Source organism: Vipera berus (assembly GCF_964194415.1).
Source record: "Vipera berus genome assembly, chromosome: 15".
Classification (NCBI taxonomy): Eukaryota; Metazoa; Chordata; class Lepidosauria; order Squamata; family Viperidae; genus Vipera; species Vipera berus.
In genome coordinates this window covers 12,038,824-12,063,872 of record NC_138218.1, presented here as the reverse complement: position 1 = coordinate 12,063,872, position 25,049 = coordinate 12,038,824, and the positions used below count along the sequence as shown (strand labels likewise).

General features: G+C 55.4%; 1 protein-coding gene across 5 annotated transcripts in view; it reads right to left on the bottom strand.

Annotated features, from left to right (window-relative positions):
* The window catches only part of DAB2IP (DAB2 interacting protein), a 53,331-nt gene that overhangs the window by 23,492 nt on the left and 4,790 nt on the right, over window positions 1–25,049 (bottom strand). For 3 of the 5 annotated variants that reach the window (XM_081339962.1, XM_081339964.1, XM_081339963.1), the window contains exons 2-3: window positions 21,189–21,292; window positions 14,348–14,466 (exon numbers count right to left, since the gene is read on the bottom strand). In XM_081339962.1, coding sequence (XP_081196088.1) covers window positions 14,348–14,466; window positions 21,189–21,292 — 223 coding nt within the window. Of the gene's footprint in view, window positions 1–14,347; window positions 14,467–21,188; window positions 21,293–22,196; window positions 22,276–24,706; window positions 24,992–25,049 lie in introns of those variants that run through there. The other 2 variants (XM_081339965.1, XM_081339966.1) reach the window with 2 other exon arrangements.

Genomic DNA, 25,049 nt, shown 5'->3' with positions numbered 1-25,049 from the left:
ACACACACACACACACACACACACACACACACACACACACACACACACACCGTTCCCAAGGGCCCTGAATGGGGCTGGAGATGAGGGAGGAAGCCCCACCGGGAGCAGCCCACCGGCCAGACCCTCCGGCCACTTCAGACTGAAGAGGTTCGTGGCTGTCCCGGTGAAGCCGTCTGGTTAGAGGGCAGGGGGACCAGAGGCCCCATTGGCCTCAGCCGCTTGTAGCCCACCCGTTTCCACCTCTAAAACTCCGGAGGCTCCTGGCAAGGAAGTCCCAGCCTCTCCAGGTGCAGCTCTGGAGGGGGCAAAAGGGCCTCTGGGCCCTTCTCCATCCTGAGGCGTTCTGCAAGGTAAACCCCCACCAGGTAGGCAGCCGGTCTCCCCCCTCCCCCACACCATCTTGCCCATTCTGTAGAAGAGATGCCAACGCAGTCCGAAGCACCCCCGAGACGCGGGTCTGTCTCCCGCCCATGCACGGCAGCCCGGATCCGGGTCAGGCAAACTCTGGCTTCTTTGTGCGTATCCAGGTTGCCAGAAAAGAGAGACACCCATCTGCAAAGAATTGGCAACGGGCACAGACAGACGGCCGGAAGGTAAACAGCGTGGGCGAGCTTTGTGGCATCTGTGAAGTGGCAGAGTGTGGCAGATCCCAAACATGGCGGCAACGGCTGTGCATTTCTGTTTTCTTTTCAAAAAGAGGCTTTTGTGGGGGGGGGGAAGGGAGGGGAGAATGACTCAACAGAGAGAGAGAGAGAGAGAGAGAGAGAGAGAGAGAGAGAGAGAGAGAGAGAAAGAGAAAGAGAGAGAGAGAGAGAGAGAGAGAGAGAGATGGACAGTCGGTGCCGCAGCATTCAAGACTTGTTCTTCTTCGGATGATGGTGGCGGTGATTGATCATACAGTCAGCCAGATGTTTGGACTGGATTTGGCATTTTGGTCCACCCATCGAGCCCTTCCCAAAGACCTGGGATGGGCAGATGTGGATGTCGGTGGGTGTTCAAAGCAGCATCGCAGGATGTCAGCTCTTCCAAGCAAAGCTGCCTTCTGCAATTGATCGATGGGGATTTTTTTCAATGCCAACGGTGTTCAAGTGGTGCTCCAGATGTTTTGGGACTGCACCCAAGGCTTTTGTCACTGTCTTGGCTTTCTTTTGCCACAGTCATTTCACTTCTGTTTACAGGTCTTTTTATTTTGTCATCTTCTCTTCCGCCGATTCCACGTATTGCCACGTCCACTATCCAGATTCTTTTTTTGTCTTTCTTACCGACAATGGTTAAGTCTGGGCCGCTCTGCAGCAGGTGCTTTTCTGTCTGAATTCTAAAGTCCCAGAGCTTCCTCATTTTTATTTTTATTATTGTTATTAAAAGCATGCCTGCAAATTAAAAGTTAATGGAGCAGACTTAATGCTGATGTCAGGCAATCTTCCACCGAGGACTGGTTCTGGCTGCAGCCAATGGAGAGCTCGCTTCGCCACAGGGCAGAGATCCCGAATCCCTGCAAAGGGATCGTGGGCCCAGATGGAGTGTGCCGGGAAAAGGCGGGCCAGCCGTTTGGGTGCAGGGGACCGTTCCCCTATCCTGGCAACAAAAGGGCCCTTCCTGTAAGTGGCCCCATCCTTCTGTCCCAGTCAGAGAGAACTTTGATCCGGGGAAGCGGCAGCCTCTGCTGGCTTTCAGCGCCAGGAACAGGCAGGATGTGATTTCCTTCAGATGAAAATTACAGGGCCCGTCTGCGGTCGGTGTGATGTGGACCCTGGCGATGTTCTGCGGAGGCTAAATATGGCCGATTGGCCTGGGGACGCCCCCGGTGTAGCATTTCCTTCCTGGGAAGCCAGGAGCTCTAGGGCGAGGCTCAAAGAGAGGGAGGGACTGGGCATCTGAAGGTGACTGGGACTCCTCCTTGGAAAGAACCCACAGATCGATCAATCCACCCAGGTTCGGCAGCCATATCTTCATCCAGGAATGTGCCCCGACGTACACAATCTCTGTTTGTTTAAAGCATTTAAAGCATTCTTCCTCGCATACATAATTCCAACTCATTTTTGTGCATGACCAGCAAAGTACTTGATCGTGATCATTTCTAGATATTCTGAAAAGTCTGAGTGTGGAGCCAAGAAAGACCCCCACATTCCGTCACTGTTTTCCCAGCCTTCTAACCACCCTCTATTCTCCCCCCACACACACACACACACCATCACACAAACACCAGAAAGATCACACTGGCTGGGGATTCAGAGGGCCAGACTGCCTATCTTGACACAGGGGGAGAGCAGCGCTGAGAGGCTTCTGCATAGCCAGCTGTGCAGCACACACCCAAATGGCCCAGATGTGCTCTTCCTGGACTTCCCCAGGGTTATGCCTACCTGGAAGAGGTTGTGCTCGGGAGAATAAATCTCTCCGAGAGCCAAACTGGCACATTATCTCTCCCACAACTCCAGGCTGGGAGGCAGCTTTGCTTCGCTTGTCAACCTGCTAAAACAGACAGCCTCTCCGGCAGTCACAAAACGTGGGGCACAGTCCACTTTCCTTCCACCTGCCCTGCTCTGCAAGGGCCCCACATCTTTCCTGGGTCCAGCACAGAGGCAGTTCAGGCCCACGTCCTAACCCTAGAATAAGCCACGATGGCAGGCTCTCTACCGCCTGCTAAATCCAAAACACACAGAGCTGGAAATTTCAGGTTACAGAGCGCAAATAGTTGGGGACATACAACCCTAAATGAACGTTTCTCAACCTTGGCAACTTGAACATGTACGGACTTCAACCCCAGAATTCCCCAGCCAACCTTGAGAAGCACTGCCCTAACTACATCGTGGATCCTCAGAATTGCTACAACTTTTCAGTGGTTCTATTCGCACACCCGGGCTAATGCGTTAATCTGTTTGCTGGATTTGCGTGATGCACACATACACATAAGCGACAAAACAAAAAACGAAAGCTCAGCAAAGTTGGGATATTCTGCAGATACAGCTTACCGGATTTGGTTCCGAGTGTTACATGGCCAGGGCAGCCGCTTTTTAAGCTACGTGACAGATTGCTGGGAGGATTAAAACCAAGGTGGGGTGGAAATTATCAATGCTTGTTTGCATTTCCTCCGAACAGAGGTGGGAGAGCTTGGGTCTTAGGGAGGGTTGCTCCTGTGCCATCTGGAGAGGCCTCGCTGGGCTACCTGGGTGGGCACCCCACATGCCACAGAGTCAACTCGATTGCTCCCTGGAGGGGCTACATTGAGCCTCCATGTCTAGAGGCACTCTAGCTCCCATGCCTGCATGGGAGCTTTCCTGAAGGGCTGTTTTAGCTCCCGCTTGTTAAGGGGGAAGGAGGTGAGACCCCAGAACTCCCAATCTGGGGGAGAGGGCAGAGAGTCTCGTGGGCAATAAACCAAGATTGCCCTCTGCCCTCTCCTTTGCTGCCCTTTGGGGCCCCTCGCCCATCCTGGATGCCAGTGATCCATTCTGGGTGGCAACGACGGAGCTACCTGGCAGGGCTGCCCCAGGAGCTGCAGCAGAAGACGGCCAGGAGAGCCGGCCTCAGACAAAGCCACCCTGTCCGAGCCGTCTGGCCTACGGGCTCCTGGGTTTTTTCTCCTCCAACACGGACGTGTGGCACCTCGCCTGCCCTTCCATCTGCCCTGTTGCCAGGCTGGCTGTTGACCCTGGAATGTGGGGAGGGGGAGGAGAGCCTACAGGCAACATGAAGGGTTTCCTGGGGGGGGCGCCACTGTTCTTTCTGTCCCTGAGGTGTTTGTTTAATCTCACTGTTTCTTGCATCACCCTGCACAAAAGCAGCCAGACGCAGCAGAAATTGGCACAAAAACCCACCACAAAGGCGGCCTCTGCTGCTGTGATCTGAGGGCTGTTGGGGGAAGGGAGGGTGATTTGAGTGCAAGGCTCTGCCCCCCCCCCGCCCCCACAAGCTGTGCCTGGCAAGACACGGGGAAGGCCGCAGGCCGGCTGCCCTTGCACACGGAGGCTCCATCTCACGTGCCCAAGGAGGAAAGCAGAGCGCTGCTCGATTAGGACAAGAACCCCCCCCCAAATCTGATGCAGCCACTCCTGCTCCTCTCTGGGGATCCAGCAGAGCAGCCTGGAGGCGACAGAGCACCGAGCAAAACAAGCCATCCCTGGGGGGCAATTGAATCACCGAGATTAAATGAGTCCCCTCATCAGCAGTCATAATTAATTTGGGAGGGAAGCAGGCAGAGATCTCCACGTTCACGTGCCCCTTCCTCACCAGGAGGTCCGTTCCTTACTTGTGCTGGGGGGGGCATTTTTGGCCCGTTACAGGGGGATAGGAAGCCAGAGAGGGGGCCCCTTCCTTTCTCTTGCCACACCTGTTGGCAACTCAGCACATCTGGAGGATCACCTCCCTCGGTGGCATCTCACCCGCTGTGGACCACCCTGGGTAAGGAGCCACCGGGCAACTGGGCACAACCACACAACTCTCTGCCACCTGCTCAAGAACAACCTTGGCCAAGTACACTGCACACCGTGTGGGTAGGAAGATCAAAGGACCCTCCAGGACAACGAATGGGGCTTCCCTGGCTGAATGTGGCCAAGGGCCAGCCGTCTGGAACGGGCCCCGGTGTGTCCGATGCATGGAGGAGGACCTGACGCTATGTTGGGGTTGTGGCCCCAAACTGGGCGGACGCCTGGTTTTAATCCTCACGAACGAATGCGAGTATCTGTCTCCCAGGATAACGTTGCAGGATCCAATCTGGGTCGCTTCCTGGGACAAGAATCCTTCTGCTCGGAAGGACTTCCCTGAGGATGGGAAAGGTGGGAAAGCCAAGCCTCCGTTCCCGGGAAACGAGCCAGGTTGGGTCCTGCCATCTGAATCCTATTTACTCAACATCCTTTTTACACATGCTACATCTCTAGTACCTGTTTCGCTCAGCGTTATATGTCTAACATTTGTTATATGTCTGTAATTGTTATATATACGTTAGATGTCTATAATCTGTAGCCGCTTCGGATACCAATAAAGAGAGACACATACACACAAGACAAATGTACACAGCCTTGCTGAGGTGCCTTCTCCAAACTGTCGCTTCCTCCTATGACTCCAGCATTGGGGCAGGGGGGGTGGGGGTGACAACCCTTATCCAGCCACTCTTAGCCCGAAACATCTGAACGGCGTCAGGTTTTCCAAGCTGGGGACCCTCCCAGTTGACCCTCCTTGATCCAGAGCGGCCATTTCAAAGGCGGCAAAGCCCTGGAGGGGGTCCCACTAGGCTGTTCGGCTTTCAAACCAACCAGGTTGAGGCCTTCACCTCCTCAGCTACTTAGCTTAAGAACCACGTCCTCCGCTCAGGTCCAGCGAGAGCTTTTCAAGCACAGCGATGCCTTCCAGACACGGCATCAGAAATTCAGAAGTCACAGAGAAGAGGCAACTTCTCCAGACAGAAATTTGAATATCTCCCCTCGGTACAAAGTCTTAAAAGGCACCAGCTCCAAAGCTCTGAGGCTGTGAAAGGTCTCTGCCTCTCCTCTTTCAAGCAAAAGAAAAAAGAAAAAAAAAAAGAAAAGGAACTTTAGGGCTTTAACCCACTCTCTGGAAAAAGGAGAGGAAGCTGAAAGACACTCAGTTATGATCCAAGGTCAATGAGAGTTTGCATAAAACAGGGTGGTTTTTTTTAATGCACGCCTTTGACTTTGCCTTCCGAAAATACAGATTCTTGTTAACCCAGAACTTCTGCTCGGATCTGAAAGTAATTATCAGGTGGGAAAAGGCCTGGAGAGGAGAGAAGACACCTTTCTGCAAGGCTGGGCAATGTGCCCCATTTTGACTGCAGCGCAAAAAGACCCAGCAACCTCCTTATGGTTCGGGGGGGGGGGAGGCAAGAGCCAAATGCAGTAAGGACTGACTAGTTGGTGAAGGGGCCACAATCCACTGAGGTTTACAAAAGAGTACAGTTGCATAGTACAACAGTTAAAGTCAGCTCAACATTAATGTCGGTGCAACGGAAAAGAATTCTCATTCGTTAAAGAATAAATTTTGCTTGCCTCCCCACCCCCCCACCCAGATCACCACTTGGTCTCCACACCTGCAGCTCAACCTCACCCCCCACTTCCTTCTGACTTGTCCTTCTCCCCCAACACACAAGCGAGCATGGGAGCACGCACCCCCCTCCCACAGCCCTGCTGCATTTGTGCAATGCATTTTGTTGTCATCCTTGCTTCTGCAAATTATAGGCTATAAAGAATTAACAACCGATTATAAATCAATTTACTGTGCTGGGAAACAACACAACAAAATATTTTGCATGGGGCAGCTTTTCAAAAGAAATCTAATTAGCTGGGTTCATGTTTTAATCTTCAGAAAATTAGAGGAGGGCTGGAGAAATTTTGCCTGCTAAGGCAGCTGGGGGAGGGGAGGGGGGAATGCATTTGCATGCACTGGCACCGGCCCAATACTGTATTTTGCAACCAGAATGCACAAAAACGATTCGAGACCAACCCAGACAGCACAAACTTCTACTTCTCAGCGATGTGATAAATGAGCGTAAATATCCTGGCCTCCAGACACCGACCTGGTCATGGGGGGGGGGGGGAGGAGACCAAACGGCAGTCTCTGTGCTGGATAAATGAGCTTCATCGGATTTTATAGAACTGGCTGAAGTGCTTCTCTGACAGAGTTGGGGTCTCTTTCCGAAACGGGACCGGTGGCATTAAGTGCAGAGGTATTTGCTTTAAAAATGTGTACTTTGCTCCACCTAGTCACTCTGCAGCAGAGCCAGAGCTCCACCTCCATAAGGACTAGGCTCTTGGTTCTCTGAAACAACACTCGGAAAGAGTTTCAGAGTCCAGGAACGCCTTGGCAAGAGCCACAGAGGAAGAAGGGCAGAGAGTCCAGGTGGACATCATGACGCAAGGACCCCACCTCTTCGAGGGGGGGACCTCAGGACTGCAAGCATCAGGTGGCCAAGCAAGAGACAGAGGCTCCTTCCGCCAATTTCAAGGGTAGGCAGAGACTTCCGCCCTCGGTGGAAGAAATGTTCCCTCATCTCACAGAATTACAGTTGCTAACAGGGAGGGGCTGTCATCAGCCTCTGAAGTGCAAGGCTTCATTTCTGTAATTAAGCAGGACATCCAAGCAATGTCTTGGCTCACGCAGAGAAAGGTCAGGGATGCCCACCATCCATCCTGCCGCTAATTGTGAGACAGGCAGATCCAGTTAGCCCAGCGTTCCTGCACTGGCAGCACCCCCCCCTTCCCCGCACACCCTCCAGCTGAAGGGGGCGCTCTCGGTCCCCAGGGAAGGCCTGGAGGGAGCCGGCTTCGTTGGGGAGGCAGCGGGGCAGTTTAGAGGGCGAGAGACTTCTCATCCCTGGCTTGGCATTTTGTAGGAGAGCTGCTGGGGAAGGGAGGGTGTGCCGGGCACTGCCTCGTGTCCAGAGAGTGGCAGGAAGCTAGCTGCCCCTTGGCCATCATTCCCGGATGGTCCTTAACTCCATCAGGACCTTGGACAGTGCAGGCGGTGGAGGAGCTGGCCCATCTTTGCAGGACCTGAATTTTAAGGACCATCCGCATGGACAGAAACCACACCCAACTCCACCCCACTCCCCACCACCATTAGCTCAGCCGCCCTCGGATGCCCACGGGCCATTCGGCTCCTGCTAAGCTGAGCCAACTGCCCGCTTAGGTGCAAGTCCGAGGGAGAGAGGGCCCTGCAGGCCATCCGCAGGAAAGGAGCAGCTGGCTGTGGCTGTGGGGCCTGTTGGGGTGCACTTGGGCCTGCGGAGCAGCACAGCTGCGTGTTACAGGTGTGAATGCTCCAATCCTACCTGTTGGGAAATGGGAACAGGAAGACACTCTTTCTAGAGTCGGACCTCACAAGAATACCAGTTTTATTTGCAATAATCCATGGGAAAGATGAGCAGGTTCTTCCTCCCGTCCTCACTGCCCCTCTCACGTTGAGGGCAGCAAGCATCCCGACTTAACCTGGAGGGCCAGCTGAGCTTCCAGGAACCCCACAACCCCACCCCTAGGAAAGCCAGATCATGGGTCAAACAAGGCAGCGGCTCGGCCTCTTTTCAAGCCAGACATCACCATCTCTTTGTGAGCCGCCTTGACCCTAACCCTAACCCCCAACCCTGGCTGCCTTTCCCGATGTCAGTGTCCCTTTCCTGCTGAATCTTCCCAATGACTTCTCTACCCTGAGCCGCTCGGCGTTCTCCAGCACAGAGCCACCATTTCGCCAGGCCTCCCTCCAGACGGCCAGTTTGGTTCCTGCAAAGACTGAGCCTGCTGGTGCTTCCACAGGAGGCCCACCAGCCCGGCCCTGCTTCCCTCCTTGGCACATTCAGCCACACGAGCAGAGGGTGGCTGTGCACTGCCAGAGGGGGGGCCTTGTTAAAACCTGCCTCCAACTCTGAGCCGACAATAGGGACATCTGCCTTCCCATAAGCCCTCACTTCTGTGCTGTGAAACGGTTACAAAAGGAGGGGACACAAAAGGAGACCGGAGACATTTGGCCTTGCAGGGAAAAAGAGGGAAAGAAGGAGGGAGGGAGGGAGGGAGGGAGGAGGAGGAGGAGACATAGAAGAGAGAGAGAGAGAGAGAGAGAGAGAGAGAGAGAGAGAGAGAGAAGGAGGGGGTGACAAGGAAGGGAATTCCTGTGCCCCCCCCTCCTCCACCCCTCCAGATTCAGGCACTCCGCAAGGTTTGCAAACTATTGACAGGTGTCATTGTAAGGCTGGGTATGGGGGGATGGTGGATTTTATTTCAGTCCAACATAAGCACCTGTCAGTCCTTGCCGGTCGGAAAAAGGGCCTTCCCCCGCCAGGCCTCTCCCCTTGCAGAGACGGTCTGCCCTCCTCACCTTGCTCGACAATCGGCTTTTAAGACAGTCATTAATTCAAGACCCATAATTAGCTCTCTGGTTGGAGAAGCTTCGCACCAGCGAGTTCCATTAAGGCAGCAGATTTGCAGACACTCCGCAAGGTGAACGAAGGCACAGCCCCCACGCAGAGCACTTGAGTCCTCCTCTGACCCCTCCCCCTCTGGACTGCCCCCTGGGGCCACCTCACCCCACCCCCACCCGGGGCCTTGGGTGAGGAGGCTGCAGGCCTGGCACACCTCAAGTAATTGGGGGGCTACCTCTTGCATGCCCGTTGCTGTCCTCTCTTCTCTTCCGGCAGGACCTCAAACCTGGTTTTGGCCCCTCCGCAGGGCAGGGCTGCGCCCCCCCTATTCCCCAAAGCGGAAGGGAGCCCTCAACCGCTGCCCCCAGGAATTGCCAGCCTCTTATTGCTTACAGGGACTGTCAGCTGCTCATCTCGGCCCTTTCTCAGCTCCTGAACGGGGCTGGGGGTGGATGCCAGGCCCTTTTTCTCAGCCAGACCTTCCTGAGCCCTCTGCCAGGGATTGCAATGTTGCCCCCCCCCCCGGCCCTGGCCCCGGCAGGCAGATGTGCGTGAATCAGGCAAATCTGCAGAAACTTCCACCTCTTTCGGTCCACAGCCTTCCTTCCCTCATCAGCAAAAGAAAGTGCCCTGCTCGCCTGGCGAAGGGGAAAGGTCAGGGACGGGGGGGGGGCACCATGGCCTGCTTTTGATCAACTCAGGGCCTTTTTCTTTCCAAGACACACTTAGCCCCGGCTGCACACACGAAGGGACCCGTCAAGAGAGGGGTGCGCTCTGCAAAGAAAGGGAAACCCAGTGGGGAAATGGCAGAGAGTCCTGATAATTAAGAACCTTTTCTTTTCAAACTAAATCTCAGTATACGCAGAATTCACGCTGCCCCGGAAGAGATCAATACTTTAATTTAAAGCACTTGGCTTAGTGACACACCTATGAACTTGCATGAAAGGAAGCGGAAAAAGTGTTTTGGTCTTTTCCCAGGAAGTTACAGCAGAATGTTTACAGTTATATTTTAAAAATCTATCATCTATCCATCCATCCATCCATCCATATCTATCTATCTATCTATCTATCTATCTATCTATCTATCTATCTATCTATCTATCTATCTATCCATCCATATCTATCTATCTATCTATCTATCTATCTATCTATCTATCTATCTATCTATCTATCTATCCATCCATATCTATCTATCTATCTATCTATCTATCTATCTATCTATCTATCTATCTATCTATCCATCCATCCATATCTATCTATCTATCTATCTATCCATCCATATCTATCTATCTATCTATCTATCTATCTATCTATCTATCTATCTATCTATCTATCTATCCATCCATCCAACCTTCCATATCTATCTATCTATCTATCTATCTATCTATCTATCTATCTATCTATCTATATCCATCCATCCATCCATATCCATCCATCCATCCATCCATCCATCCATCTATTGTCTCCCTTGCTTTCTGAGAGAGAGGCCTTTTTGCGCTAATGTTCCTATGCTGTGTTTTCATTGACTGATGTGCTCCATTGTTGCTGTGCATAATTCTGCAAGCTGCACAAAGTGTGCTGGGGCTGGGCAGGATGGAAATACAATTTGCAAGCAAATAACGCAAAGCAAATTGTGCAACGGAAGCAGCAGGACCCTCGTCCTTTGCACAGCACCGAGAAGGTGAGATCTGGGCCGCAAGGAGAGTGCATTTATAACATCTGATCCTGGGTGAGCAGAGGGTCGGAGAAGGCCCAAGGGTGGGGATAGGATTCTACCCTCCGCAGCTCCGTTATCCCCAGCCTGATGGATTGGCTAAACTCGAATTCTAAAAACACACTGATAAGGGTTTTCTCTGGCCTCAGCCAAAAAACTCCTTTTCTTGCTCGCTCCATCGATTGCTGTGGATTATTGGTCTTTTTGCCTCCATCGATCATCAGGGATTGATTTTTGTCAAGTTTTGGGAAGCCTCTCCGGGACCCTGAGCTGAGGAATTGGAGAAAATATCTAAGGCAAATAAAGGCCAGGAAAGCAAGCGGGGGGGGGGGGGGCTGAATCCAGCGGACTCAGTGGCTGTGAAGGCAATTGGCTGTGATTTGGAGGGTCCGGGAAAGGTGGATGCCCCCTCCTGGCAAGTGGGGGGGTCAAAGAAGAGAGATGGTGCGTCAGTTTCCCCACCTGGTGCCCTCCAAGGATCCAATTTATGGGGGGCAGCCTCAAAGCATCCAGAGGACAAAGGCTGAAAACACGGGTCTTCTGCGTTAAAACCAACAAGTGGAACGGGGATTACAACCCCTGGGAAAGCCCCAGTTTTCTGGGTGCTGCAGAACAGCCAACATCCCTTTGGGGCAGGGTCAGCCAGCCCCGTGCCAGGGCAGGACGGGGCCACAGAGGCATCCTGGCAGGACCCCCTTGGGGAGCTCTCCAGGGTCCTGATTTCAGCAGCCTTTTGTACAGGTTTCGGCTTTGGCCGCCCTGCTGGCAGGTTCTGCCTGGTGCCCCCAGGCTCCCTTTAGCCCCGAGTGGCCATTTCATTTCTCTCCACGGGCTCCACCTAACCAAAGCCTGTTCTGCAAATAGTCATTTCTCTTCTGCAGAGAGAAACCAACAGGATGGCTTCCGAAATAGGGAGCCAGAAGCCATGATGGCTACGGGGATCTTCCCTAGACTGTGACAGTCTACCCGGCTGGTAACTGGCTGGGACTGAAGGCAGGCAGGCCATTGGCTTTTAGTTCCCCAAGGCATTAAGAGACAAATCTGGAACAGCTTCTGGTCTTTCCTATTTTGGAATGGCGCCTTCCCAAAATATGTCACTTTCGCCCAATCCGTTTGAACAAAAGGGTGGCAGGAATGAATGGACTTGGGGGGGGGGTTCTGAGCTCACTCTGGCTTCAGTCGGGGGAATGGCCTCTCTCTTCTTGCAAAAACTCCCAGTTAAGGCCCCGTTTCCTGCCAGGGACCTCAGTCCGCTGCTGATGCCAAGAGGCCGATAGCAGACAGACGCCCGGCCGGTGGGATAAGGGCACAGCACCAGTCACCATGGCCAAAGTCAACCCCAGGAGGGCTTGTTAACAAGCACCTATGCTTAAGTGCCCCTCTGCTCACTCACGGATTGATGGGGGGGCTGGCCGGCCAAGCATCTCCCTCCAAGTGCCCCTCCCTTGCCCACAAAAACCTGACAGGCTGCTCGGTGACCCCCTCCCAAGAAGAAATCAAGTGTGAGACTTACAAACAGCTCCCTGCCTGAACTAGAATCCACCCCCTCCTCATTAAACGCTCTTCCATTGCAGGAGGAGGGGGCGAGCTGGGTTGAACACTAGGAGACAGTATTCACAGCAGACTCAAATTCAGAGGGACGGGGCGCTAGTCCCCTCTGGGGGCTTCGAAACACTCTCTCCCACTGGCTTAAAATTCTAAGGTAGACTAGATAATCTCTAGGTTTCCCCCAAGTAGCCTATTCCACAATTCTACTTAGGACAGCCCGCAGAAATTCCTGTGCTGAAGACTGAACAGGTAGATTTTAACCTGGCCTTGGGGCAGCGTTTCCTGATATATGGAGCCTCTTCCAGCAGTTGGGGGGTGGGCTTTCCGTGGCACACCCATTCCCGCCGCCCCCTCTTGCCTAGCGGATAGAGAGTACCAGATGCCAGGGTCTACCCACCAGGCCAATCATCCCTCTGGAGGCTTTGAGTTAAAAGGAGGCAACATAAACATATATTGTCAAGTTCATCAATAAGTACGTAAAAACCAGCCAGCTTCAGACCTTTTCATCTCTTTGCAACTAACCCTCACTTCCGCCCCCCCATAACAGAATGCCACAGATGCCTAGTGCTTTTGAGATCGATCCAGATACCTCTCAGGGTGTGTGTGTGTGTGTGGGGGGGGAAGTAGGTGCTCAAGCACCCTCAACAAGATGGAGTCTGCCAGCACCCTTGGAAAGGATCAGGCAAAGGGAGAAGGCGGATGGGGGGGAGCAACGGGGGGGGGGGAGGGATGGGAAACATCCCATCTCAAGAGAGCTTGCATCGCAGGCATCTGCCTCCCCCTCCCCCCCAAATTGGGGCTGCTTGCCAAGGATGAAAGGAGCCGCCAGGGGCGTGGTCCAGGCAAGCAGAGACCAAGCCAGGAGAGCAGCAGATGGCTGGCTGGACAGTAAACAGGAAGGAGAGCGGGGGAGGGGTGGGAGAAAGACCAGGGCCAAGAAAGCCAGACCCTCCCCGGGCAGAACCAGCAAGGCCCCCGAGAAACTGATGGGCCCAGTTTTGCCACCTTCGGGTGGCCAATGTTAGCCCCCCCTCCCTTTAAAGAAGGATGCAACACAATGGGGGGTTATGTTTCTGCAAGGACCCCCAGCCCCCTCCCTGGCCATCGCCATCCCTCCGGCCTTCTGTTCTGCACAAGACAGCAGCTTCCGCCTCCCAACCCCAACCGGAGCCAAGAGACTGGCACCCGGTCATTGCCCAGAGGCTGGTTTAAAAACTCCCTGCCGTGATGCCCACAGGACCACCCTCCATCTCCGGCTGGCAAGAGGCCGCGGTGGCTGTGGTGGCATCATAGGAAATGCTGACAGAAGTGATGAACCCCCCCCAAAAAAGCAGGCACGGATTTTTAAAAGGAACCGGTAGCACCTTGCAGGATTTGCCCACCACACGGGGAAAATGCCCAGCTCGTTGCCTCTGGGAAGGCAGGGGCTGGGCAGAGGCTGATGGACGACGTGCCCCAGCTGGAAGACCATCATTGCGGTGGCAAAGGCGGGGAAGGGGGGCTGTAGCCCACTCCTCACCCTCGCTTTCTGCATCGAAGCCCGAAGGCTGCTGCACGCGAGTCTCTCCTCGGCCCCCGCCCCATTTCCCCAGAAATTAGAAAATTAGGTCACCCGTTACAAACCGTAGCGCACCAAATCACCAGCAAAGATGCCTTCAGCGGCGGGAGGGGTGTGGCAGTCGCATCCCCACGGATAATCCGGCCACGGCCACGGCCACGCGTCTCTTCCCCACGCGGCTCCAGGCTCCCCAAAGCCCCCTGCTCGGCGGATCTCCTGCCCCCGGCTCAGTTTCGGCGGGGGGCTCCATCGGCGCCGGAGAAATCCAGTTTCTCCCTCCCTCCCCACCAACAAAATCCCAGGTAGCCGCCGAACGCCCTTCCCGGGAAAGAGAGAAAACCTCCACGACACGGCGGAGCCTCAATGGCCCACCGGAGCACGCCAGGCACGCGGGGGCAGCAGCCGGCCGCTCGCTCCTCATCCTCCCCGGCCAGGACGGCGACGGCGAGCGCGCCGTTCCTCCCCGCACCGTCGCACGCCGCCACGGGCGCAAGCTGGCTGCAAGCGGGGGGGGGGAGGCTCTGAGCCGCCCCCTCCCTGGGGAAGAGCCGCAATCGGCCGCTCGCCCTCCCCTCCCCTCCGAGGAAGCAGCGCCGGTCCGGCCGGGGCAGAAGGCAGAGCCGTCGCCCGCGGCGCCCCCCGCCTCCCCCCCCGCCGGGGCTCTCACCTGGCATGGTCGGCGCTCCTGAAGCCCGGGAGGACGTGGCGGAAGCTGCTGTGCCGGTCGAGCTTGGACTGGCTCTTGGTCCGCTTGATGGAGCCCTTCAGCTGCCGGCTGAGGAAGCCCTGCGGGGAGAGGCGGACAGGCGTCACCGGGCGGGCCGGGGCCGGGGGAGGCGGCCGGGGCCGGGGGAGCCGAGCGGCGAGTGAACCGGGCGGCGATGCGACGCCGGCGTGAGACTCCCCAAGCCTCGGTTTCCTTGGCAACCGTCCGCTCGCATTAAAAAAAACACACGCAGCGCCACAAGCCGGGCGTGTTGCAACGGCTGGCACATCAGCATCGGGCGTGGGGAGGGAGGGGGCTGGAAAGGGGCCTCCCCCCCTCCGTAGCAGGGTGCCCGGCACTCTTTGCTGAGCCCCAGGCAAGGGGGCAGGAGGTCTTCGCCCTCGAGGACCCCCCTCCCCCAGACCTCGGGCCGGGATGGGAGAGAAGCTGGCACTGGACCCGGCCCGGCCGTGCCCAGAAACTCCGGCCAATCTTGGGGACCCCTGAAAAAGGGGTCCCGGCTCCCCTGCGCAACCAGGCTAGGGCCCTCTGGCTTCCCACTTGGCACTCCTCTTTTGCAGCGGGTATCCGGCCTTTCTCCCGACCCGGACCCTAATCCTTGGCTGTGCTTTGGGGAGCATTTCCTCCGTGCCCGAAAACCTTAGCAAGCCTCCTGCCGAGGGCCGCCCCCTGCGCTCCCTCCCCGGCAGCTTTTAGCCCAATTCCCTTTAGCGTCCGCCCTGTTTTTCTGCCATGTCTACTCGGTTTTCTATCCCGGTGTTTTTATTGTCTTGCTTTCCTGTTCTAAACTGTTTGCAAACCACCCAGAAAGTCAGGCAGCCTAGAAACTCAATCAATCGTCACCACCATCGTCCGCGGCCCGTTTCTGGAAAAGCCGAGAAAAGCCTGTTTGTTCTAGGGGCTCAAAATGGGTCTCGCCTATTGAATCACAGCGCCCGATTCAGGCGCAGCCCTTCTGTGCCTCTGGACGAGAGGCCCGGCAGCTCTGTTGGCCAGGAGGGAGAGGAAGGGGAGACCCAGCCTGTCTGGGACCCCTCCCCAGCCACTGAATTCCTGGAGGGTGAAGCTCAGCCCCTAAAATGACCCCTGTCCAAATTTCAGACAAGGAAAGAGAAGCCAAGGGAACTGACTGTCCGAGTCGCTTTTTCCAGCCACACAGCAGGTCTGGCTCCCTGGTGACTGGGTGATTCGGTCCTTGGAGATGGCCGCATTTTGGTCAGAAGCAAAGTCACCCCAAAGCCACCGGCTGCAGGTGAAGCCCCCCCCCCTTGTCCGGGATTGCCAAGCTGCCTTTGCCTGCTTTGGGACCGCTCCACCTGGTCTGCAGCCAGCAGAGCGCCAGAGCAGTGGCACAGGTGGGCGTGCCTGGGAGAGGGGAGGCTGCCAGCCCCAACCCCTCACTGCTCAGAGCCAGGGCAGAGAGGCAAAGAACACAAACAAGGGGCTGCCGAAAGGGGCCTTGTCCGGCTCTCTCCGACACCTGCCCACCTCAGAGACAGGGCGGTGAGTGTCGCCTTGCACACCTGCCCCAAAGGGGTGCCCAGTGTTTGCCCTGCCAAGGACCCAGGACAGGGAGAGGAATCCCGGTGGGAGCCCTCGGCTTGGACGCAGGATAAATCAGATGGACTGGGAGATGCTGCAAACTCCAGACCACCCAGCGCCATGTTATTGTTCACGGGAGGAAGGACAAAATATTTTGCGTTATCTACCTGCCTTTCCCAGTGGAGGTAATTATACCTTCCTTATCACCATGGCTACAGATACCTTAGGAAATTATACACCCGGCCTTGCCGGGCGTGAGAAGGGTGTTGTTAAGGGGAGGCAGGGAGGGTTTTGCTCTGCATCAGCACTCCTGGTCCCCAGCCTCAGAGAGCCCACCTCCCCTTCTTCTGACCCGACCCCTTTAATGGCTGAGATTCGGCCCAGGACCCCCTTACACACGGCCCATCCCGGCCCCCTGGCAGGGAAGGCTTCCCACCGGCAGGGAACGGGGGCCTGAGGGCCAGAGTGGCCAGCCTGGCGCCCTGCAGATCCGCTGGGCTGCAGCTCCCTCACCTAAGAGGTGAACCAGGACCGTCCATCGGAGCCTCCGTGGCTAGAGACAGTCTACCAGGTGCTGAGGGTTAACTGGACCCCCAAGCCCTGAGAATCTTGGCTCTTGCCCTTGGGGGTACCCGGTTGGCTGCAGAGCACCTCACCAAAACAGACGTCCCTTGAGCATCCTGCCTCCCCTGTTCCCTGCCCCTAAGGATGCTAACCTGCCCCCCCCCCCGGTCCAAAGGCCTGTGAACCCTCTCCCTCCCACCGTCCTTTTTTCTCCAGCCACCCTGGGCGTCTCCCAGAGGTGCCATCTGGGTTTGCTGCCCTTCTCCAGCCCCACAGCAACTCGGAATGGGACCCCGTGAGAGTAAAGGGCACCCGGCATGGCTGGGAAGCTGCCCAGACCAATTGGCAGACTTCGGAGAGCGCGCAGACGGATGGAGCCGAGGTGAAAAAAGGGCCTGGAGCCTTTTCCAAATCAATCTAGAAACGTTCGTCTTTAAGCATCTCCGGTGCTTGGCAGAAAACGCCACGAGATTTATTTTCCAACAGAGAGCAGTAGATCCCAATCAAAAGCGGGTATTTGAAACCCGGTGCGAGAGAAGAGGAGAATCTTTGGAGAGCAGCGGAGATAATCATTGCTGGCTGGCAGGAATTTATTCGCCTTCCTGTGCATCCAGGCTCCTAGCCCACCTTCATCAGGCACAATCGGCCCGGCATTGGCATCCTCCTGGTCATCCATGGATCACCGGTCGGCCGGCCCGGTCTCGTTTTGCACTTTTAAAAGGAGGGCAGTGGCCACGGACATGCAGGAGAGGCCAGGAGGCGCCAAGCAGCACAGACTTCGTTTGCCCCCCGGGGGGGCGTCTTCGGACAGGACGAGGGTCTCCGTTGGGGACCTGAGCAAGTGCCCACTTCTGGAGTCTGGCTTCCGATAAAGAGGCCGAATGTTGGGGGAATCTCTGGAAGGGAGGCTCAGAAGTTCTCAAGCATTTCCTTGCAAAACCTCTGTCTGCTTCAGCAAGGACTAGAAACTTGATGAAGAGCACACACTGAGATTTTCACAGATGGCAAGAAAAGGCGGTTCAGGCTGGGCTTCACTGAGATGAGGCCGGAGGGTAATCTGTCGGTGACCTTTGAGTGAATCTTGCACAGAGCTGGGGCTGGTTTAGATGATCTCTTAAGGTCCTCTCCAACCTTATGATACTCCCCTGGCCTCCTGTCATCCCCTTCCCTCTGATTGGAGAACTGAGGCAGCAGAAATAATCTAACCTCTGTTAAGACTGCCAGATCGTGGCAAGGCTTGAAATCGAACAAGCAGCTGCCACAAAATAAAATGCTGCAACGTCTCCCCAGCGACCCTCCTGGCCCCATTTCCCCCTCTGAACAGGGAAAGGAAGGCTTCATTTCCTGACCTGCATCCCTACAGTGCCCCCCCCAGAGAAAGGGTGGGTGGGACATGCCGCCAGAGCCACCATGCAGGGGCCACGGCTGGCGACCCTGCAGGGCCCGCTCTCTCGACCGGCTGGAGGCGGAGAGCTCACCCACAAACCTCAGCCTAAACGCCCACAGCGTCGTAAGCCGTTTTAGCATTCAAAACGGTCACAAAAGAGAACCCTTACATGCATTTCTTTTTTAAAACGCTTCTTGATCAAAACTTGCGAGACTTTGGCCACGGGACACAGCCAGTGCTGGTGCAAAACGCCTTCGCCATCCGGGTGATGGTTAATGCCGTGGCCGTGGCAGAAGAGAGCGAGTGTGCAGAGAAGCCGGCGGCCCCCTCCGTGGCAGAGCAGTCGGGTGCCCCGCTCTGGAATAAATGGAGAGCAACGCATTGTTTTCAATAATTTAACTGCAGCGTCTCCGAGGAAGGACGTATGTTGAAACGCTTCGTAAAAATGTAGACACCAGCTTGGCAATCCATCCGCCTCTCGTGAGCTCCCGTGGCTTTGCTTCCTTCCCATCCTTCCGGATGCATGCAAACATTTGTGGTTTTTCCATCTGTGTCGGCAAGTGGTGCGCATTTTGTGGAAGGGTTAGGCCGCTTCGTACCTACCGGCTGGATTTCACATCCTGGAAAAACCTGGGTTTCAATCGAAAATCCTTCAGGCCAAGCAAAGCAAGGTCCAGGAGCTGGGGCCCTCCGCAGGGGCCCTCTCACCAAGGACGAGGCTGGATGCTCCAGTCTTTGAAGGGGGACTGGCCAAGACGGGGCCCTCCGACCCGGCTGGGGAGAGACGTGGGTAGCCAAGAGGGCTCCCCCTGCCTCTCCTCCTCCGGTGGGAAAGAGAATTCCACGGAGAGGCAGGGCAGCTTCGCCACGCAGCCCCTTTCCCAAGCTCTGGGCAGCCTGGGGGCCGCCGTTGCCCAAAGGCTGGGTGGGAACATGCCCACCGCCATGCCACCCCTGGCCCTTTTCCTCCCTGACCAGTTCATCCAAACTGGAGAAAAAGGCCCGGCACGGCAGAGAAACGAAATCCGGTCACCATGGCAACGGAAGTTGGAAAGAGCAGATGGAAATCAATGTCCTCGGCTGCTGCGGCTGCCGCTGCGGTGGCAAGGAGAGGAAGCAGGCTGGCAGCAGCGGGCACGGCCTGGCGCTGGAAGGGAGGCCAAAGGACGGCCCGGCAGGCAGAGCCGCGGGGCTGGCAAGGGGACAGGAATGGAGAAGGGAAGGGGGCCGAGGTCTCTGGGCTGGGATCATGGGTCACTGAGTGGCACGGATCCCCTGTTCCATGGAACTCACTGCCTCAAGAGGCAAGCACTAACTTGCTTCTTCTGGAGGAAAAGTCACCACCAGCACTGCACCAGATTGCCCCACCATGCTCAAATTTCAACCCAGAAATGTAGCCAAGCGCAAAGGGGGTGCAAAGCCAGAGCTAAACCTGCCCCCTTAAGAGTTTGAAGCAAAGGGTAAACTGAGGCTCAAGGGATGCCAAAAACATCAACCTGCCCCAGCAGGTCATTTGAGGCAGCCTCATCAGCCTGGAATACAAATCCCATCATCGTGAGCAGCCACAGATACCATCTGGGGAGCCCTGGCTGCATCTTCCAAACACCGTTCAGTGCTCCTGCATCTTCAGACCCATAATCCACAGCAGAGAGTGGTTTGGATAGAGGAAGTTGAGATGGGATTTCTTCAGGCAGGTTGCTGGCTCTAGCTGAGGAAGGGGGGGGGCAGATCTGCTCCCCGGTGGGATTTGGGACTTTGGCTGGGCCTCACTTGGGGGGCCCGGGCCAGTCCGTCCGTCCATCCTCTCTTCCCCTCGCATTGCCTGAACCCACCGATCGATCCCCCCCAAACGATTTGCATATAATTTCTTACTGGCCCCCAGTGGCCGCGGATAGTTTAATGATAATCACTCGGATGTTTATATATCACGGACGGTAATGCGCCCATTCCCCTTAAAATTCAATACCCGTAAGAGGGTTTTCCTCTTCATTTTCTTTATTAAAAAAAACAGCCATGGAGAAGGGAATCATCCACAGACCCAAATTATAGTAATTTTCCCTGTCGGTTCAAGCGGTTTAGTAAACAATTAGGTTTCAATTAAAGATCGAGGGCTCCCACTGCGGAGAACGGAGTTCACTCCGCCAGTCGGAAAAGGACACCGTTAAAACATGCTTTGCTCAGAGGCGGAGGGGGAGCCGAGTGGCAGGAGTTGGTCTGCAGGAGCTGAGGGGCAGGGGCGGGAATCCCACTCGCCTCCTCCCTGGCCCCAAGGGGACGGGCTCCCCTGTCCCGGGGTCTGAGGTGCTTGCAGGAAGTGGAGTCGGGGTGGGGGGGGCATCAGGGTGGAGGAGAGCCTCTGAGAAGACCACCAGGTGGACATGGAAGGTGCCAGGCCCGGTTCCTCGCAGGCGCCACCGCAGGGCCCGGCCACCTGCTCCCTCTGGAGGTGGCTGTGGGGGGGAGGCAGGCCGGGCATGGGGACATCTTCAGGCCCCCAGCCTGATCTGTCCCTGGGTCACGGCCCCTGCCCCCTCAAAGCCGGGTGGTGCGAGATACGCCGTCACTGGCTTGCTTATAGAATAATTTTCTGTTACATTACACTTTTTTTTAAAAATGAAGTTCGCTCGATGAAACCAAAGCAGATAAAAATAAAAATAAAGCCATAGTGGAATTTCTCCTTTCGTTCTCAAGGGCAGCCCCCCCCCCGATGCCAGGCAAGGAAACAGCCCCCCCAGCCCTGACGGAACAGAAATAATAGCTGGACAAGTGTCCCCCCCCCAGCCAAAGAGACGAAAGAGAGGAGCTCTTTTTCCCCATTAAATCCTCCCTCTGGCCACTCTTGGATGGATTGTTTCTTGGAATAAAAAAAACCATGGAAAATCGGGGCTGCGGAAGGGAGGCAGGCGGGGAAGGAAGCTTCTGCTCCCCCACAGCAGGGACAAATTCAAGAAAGGATTTCTTTTATCCGTTATTTTGGAATAAATTCAGATAAATTACTTTTGATGCAGGAGTCTGGCATGAACAGCTGGTCAAAATTCAGTGCTGGCTTTCTATGGCCGAAGGGGCTCCGCCTTTGGAGGCCAGCAGCCAATCACCAGCTGGGGGTGTGGCCACCTATGTCATTTATAAAGCCCCACCCTCACTTCCTCCAGCAGCGCCAAATACATTCTCCTACAGAACTCCTTGCCACTTGAAAAGGCCGTGCAAGAGATGTGCTGGCTCCTTTTCCTAGGACCCCCAACCACGGGGCATCCAGAACACGGACAGAGGGCAGAAAGAGGGACTCACCGTGACCCGGAAGGGGGTGGTGGCTGCCAACTCCATGCTGGGATTCTTCTCCAGGGCCCCACCCGGCATGCCACGTCTCTGCCCAGTCCTTTCCGGCGGGGAGTCTGCAAGTGACACAAAGAAGGGAAGAATATTGAGTTGGGGGGGAGAGAAAAGGCTGTTCAAGAATGACAGTGGGCCCCCCCTACAATCTCCCCCCCACCCCTCTTTTCCAGCAAGGCTTTGGTGAGGGTTTACAGTGGATTCACACCCGGCGGTGAGAAATACAATCCCAGATTTTTACTCCTTCTGCACAAACAATTTTGGGGGAACCGAGAAGCCCCCCCTTAAGTCATGCTTCCAAGGGCATTATGGGAAACGCGATGGGCTCCAGGTGTCACCCAGAAAGAAACGGATTCAATAGGCCAGCAGAGAAGGGAAAGGAAGAGGCCAGACTGGCTGCCACCCTCTGCAACTCAGTGGAGTACGTGGATTTGTTTACTTATCAATAAGTACATAAATGGGCCACCCATGTTACCACCAGGGTAACTCTGGGGGGCCTACAGTATTAAAAATAACAACATATAAACAGAGAAGTACAAAAAAAGGGTAAGTTGGAGCAAGTCAGCTGCCCAGTCCCTCTCCTCAGTGATTTGGATCGAGCCAAAGACACCCCCCAGTTAGGTATCAGACGAGGCTTCAATGTTCCTAACTGTTGGTGAGGGGACTTGGGCAGAAAATCAGCCCAGCTCCCCAGGCTGGATGTAGACAGGAGCTTCAAAGAATAAAAGATGACATTTCTGCAAGAGAAAGAAAAGAAAAGCGGAGCCAGCCTTCCGACTGTTTTCCCGCATTGGATGACTCATGGGTCCGTCATTTCCAGAAAATCGGGCACTTCGCTCAGCGAGGCTCCCAAAATGCTCCTCATCGGAACCCCTCGGACTTGGGGGCTTCGAATGATCTTCCCCATCGTTCTTTCTTCTCTCAACACACACAAAGAAACACCGTTTCCTTCAACCGCCAACGTACCTGGCGGTTGGCACCAAGCAGGATTTGGATCAATCGCTGGTGAAATTGATCCAGGAACGTTTCTATGAGGCTCTCTCCTTCCAAGTTTAGCTGGGCTCATTGATCCGGCATGAAGGAGGAGACGAGAGCGGGAGGGGGCTGGCAGCACCTGTCCTGACTGTCATTCAAAGCTTTCCGGAGTTGCAGCTCACTTCTTCGGATGCTGCCGTGCACGGAAACTGGTGCCGGGTATTTATTTAGTTATTAAATTTATATGCCACCCATGTCGACGTCAAGCAACTCCAGGTGGCTTTTAAGAACGTTTGTTAGTCATAGTCTGGTGCTATCACTCTTCTGACGTTGGTCGCCGTAGTCTAACAATCTGGAGAGTAAGTCTTACTGGTCTCCATTAAAGGCAAACCTCTGTCATTGGAATCAAAACAGGCTTTGCTTTCGAAAAACTACCGCATGTCCCAGGGGAGAAATCCAGGCGCTGGAGGGTTGCGTGCAGATACCCGCTCTCTTCCAAGTGGTTTGGAGAGGGTGGCTAATCTCCTGCAGCACTAGCAGAGTTTCTTGCGAGGAGGTATTCGTCAGGCACCCAAGCGACTCTCTTGCGTCTCAAAAGACATTGAGCTGCCCGCTCGGAAACTGCATCCTGGCTCTGCCACTTGAAAACGAGCAGCTTCCATCTGGCCGAGGCCCACGTGGGCAGGAGAGGCTTCGTCGGGCTCAGAGGCAGGCGCAGGAGCGCAGCGAAGGGGACCCGGCTTCGCTCCCTGCCTCCGTGCCAACCTCCAAGTGGGAAGACGTTTCCTACCCCAACAGGCCTTCATCCACTCTCCCCAGAGGGTGAAACTGGCCAGGTTCCCAAGGCAAATCTGGAGGGGGGTCTGCTTGCTTCACGGTAGGAAGGAGGCCGTCTCTGGGAGGTGGATGCTACTACCAAGGCTCCAAGGCGGCGAAGAGACGGTCGGCACTTGCAACTGAGGGGGGCTTCCTGTTTGTCTCCCCAGTTCTAAGAAGAGCTGGGGCTTCCACACATTTGCAACAGCTGTCGGACACCACAGAGATTCGCAGACCATGCAAAAGCCGTCCTACTTTGCAGGGGGATTGTATACGGTCTAGTGACCAGAAGGCATCGTTGGGGTCTAGCCCCGTCCTCTGGGCAGGAGCCTTGTAGACAGAATGGCTGGATTGGGGGCGGGGTTAGACTAGAAGACCTCCAAGGTGCCTGCCCACTCTGTTATTTTGTTAACCCACATTTATTTCTCGAGGGCAAACTCTCAGCTGCTGTGAACATGCCAAGGATCTGGAGCCTCTGTGAAGCCTACACAGATCTACCGAGACTTTGGATTCTCACATTTTCCCTCCTGCCTCTTGGAGGCCAAATGTGTGGTGGACACAACAGCTTCACAGGTGTGGGTCCCACCTCCTTTGTTGCTGAGACTGCAGATACAGAAATGCACACTCACCAACACACGCTCTGAGCTTTGTGCATCTTTCTTCTTCAGACCTGGTTTCAAAGATAAAGCTGCCAAACCGAGATGGCCCCTCTCCTTCCACAGGCAGAAGAGCCACCCGCCCTGGGGCAGCAGGTTGTCCCGGCGGATTAAAAATAACAATTAGCATTTTGAAGCACCCCTTTGGTTTCTCAAGGCAAGGACAGAAGGCTTGAGGAGGCCCATTTCCTGCCCCTTAGTGACAGGACCTGGGCAGTTCAAGGAGGGGCTTCTGACGGCATAACGCCTTTGATAAAAAGGTCAGCAGCTGCCTTCTGAACCTCCATGTCCAGAGGCAGTCTACCTCAGATTCCAAGCTACCGCAAACAGGCCTCTGAATGCGAGCCAGCAAAGATTTAAAAAGCACTCAGCCCCCTTCCCTAGCCCTCCTGCCAAGCCCCCTTTACTTGGAGGGAGGGGGCGTTCCCAAGTGGCCTTTCTGAGCTGCGTTTCCCCCTGAGGAATGGAAGCCGTTTCAGCTATTTCCTCTTTCGGATTAGCAATATCTTTAACTTCGTATCTTTTTCTTTCTTTTCTTTTCTTTTTGCTTAAGAGCCAGGCAACATTTTTACAAACTGCTAAACACCACAAAGCAGAGAGAGAATTCAAAAAAGCAAAATAATTTCCAGAAACACCAAACAAAATGAAACAGAAACATGCTTGTTTGGAAAACAGAAGGCAGCATTTCAGAAACCATGAAGGTGAGAAAGCTTTGCTGGTTCCTCTGGGAGGGAGGGGGGAGTCTGGGGGGGGTCAGCTGGAGGCCTCTCAGGCACCAACTCTGCCCCCAGGGCAGGGGGGGGGCTTTTGACCGACAAACCACTAAAGGCCTGGCTTCCAGGTACTGGAGCCCCCCACCCAATTCTGCCTTGCAGCTCCCCCGCCCCACAGGGGCTCCCCCTTTGGGAACCAGCTGCCTCTCGGTCCCTCCAGGCCACAGGGAAGCCAACGTCGGGAAAGCAACGCCGGCCCGGCCGGGAGGGACCCCCAAGCTCTGCAAAGTTCTCGTGGCTCAGCAGAGTGACTCACCGAAGGGGACGCAGTGCCCGTCAGAAGCCCACGTGCCATGAGCAGCTGGGCAACTCCCGAGGGAGGCTTGTGGCGGAAGAGGGTGACCTCATTGGGCGAGGGGAGCGGGTCCTGGGCCCAGCTCTGGACAACGAGGGCTGGGCCTTGGGGGCTTCCCGGAGTAAGTCCACAGCCTGAGAGGGGCCCGGGAGCCAGAGGAGGGGAAGAGGCCCAAACACACAGAGGCGCCCCGATTCTCTTCCAAAGCGGCCTGGCCAATGAAAACTGGCCTCTCCCGTCATCTGATGGCTCCCTTCTGGGCAACCCATTGGCAGAAAATCCCGACAGCCTCCGATCTCTTTAA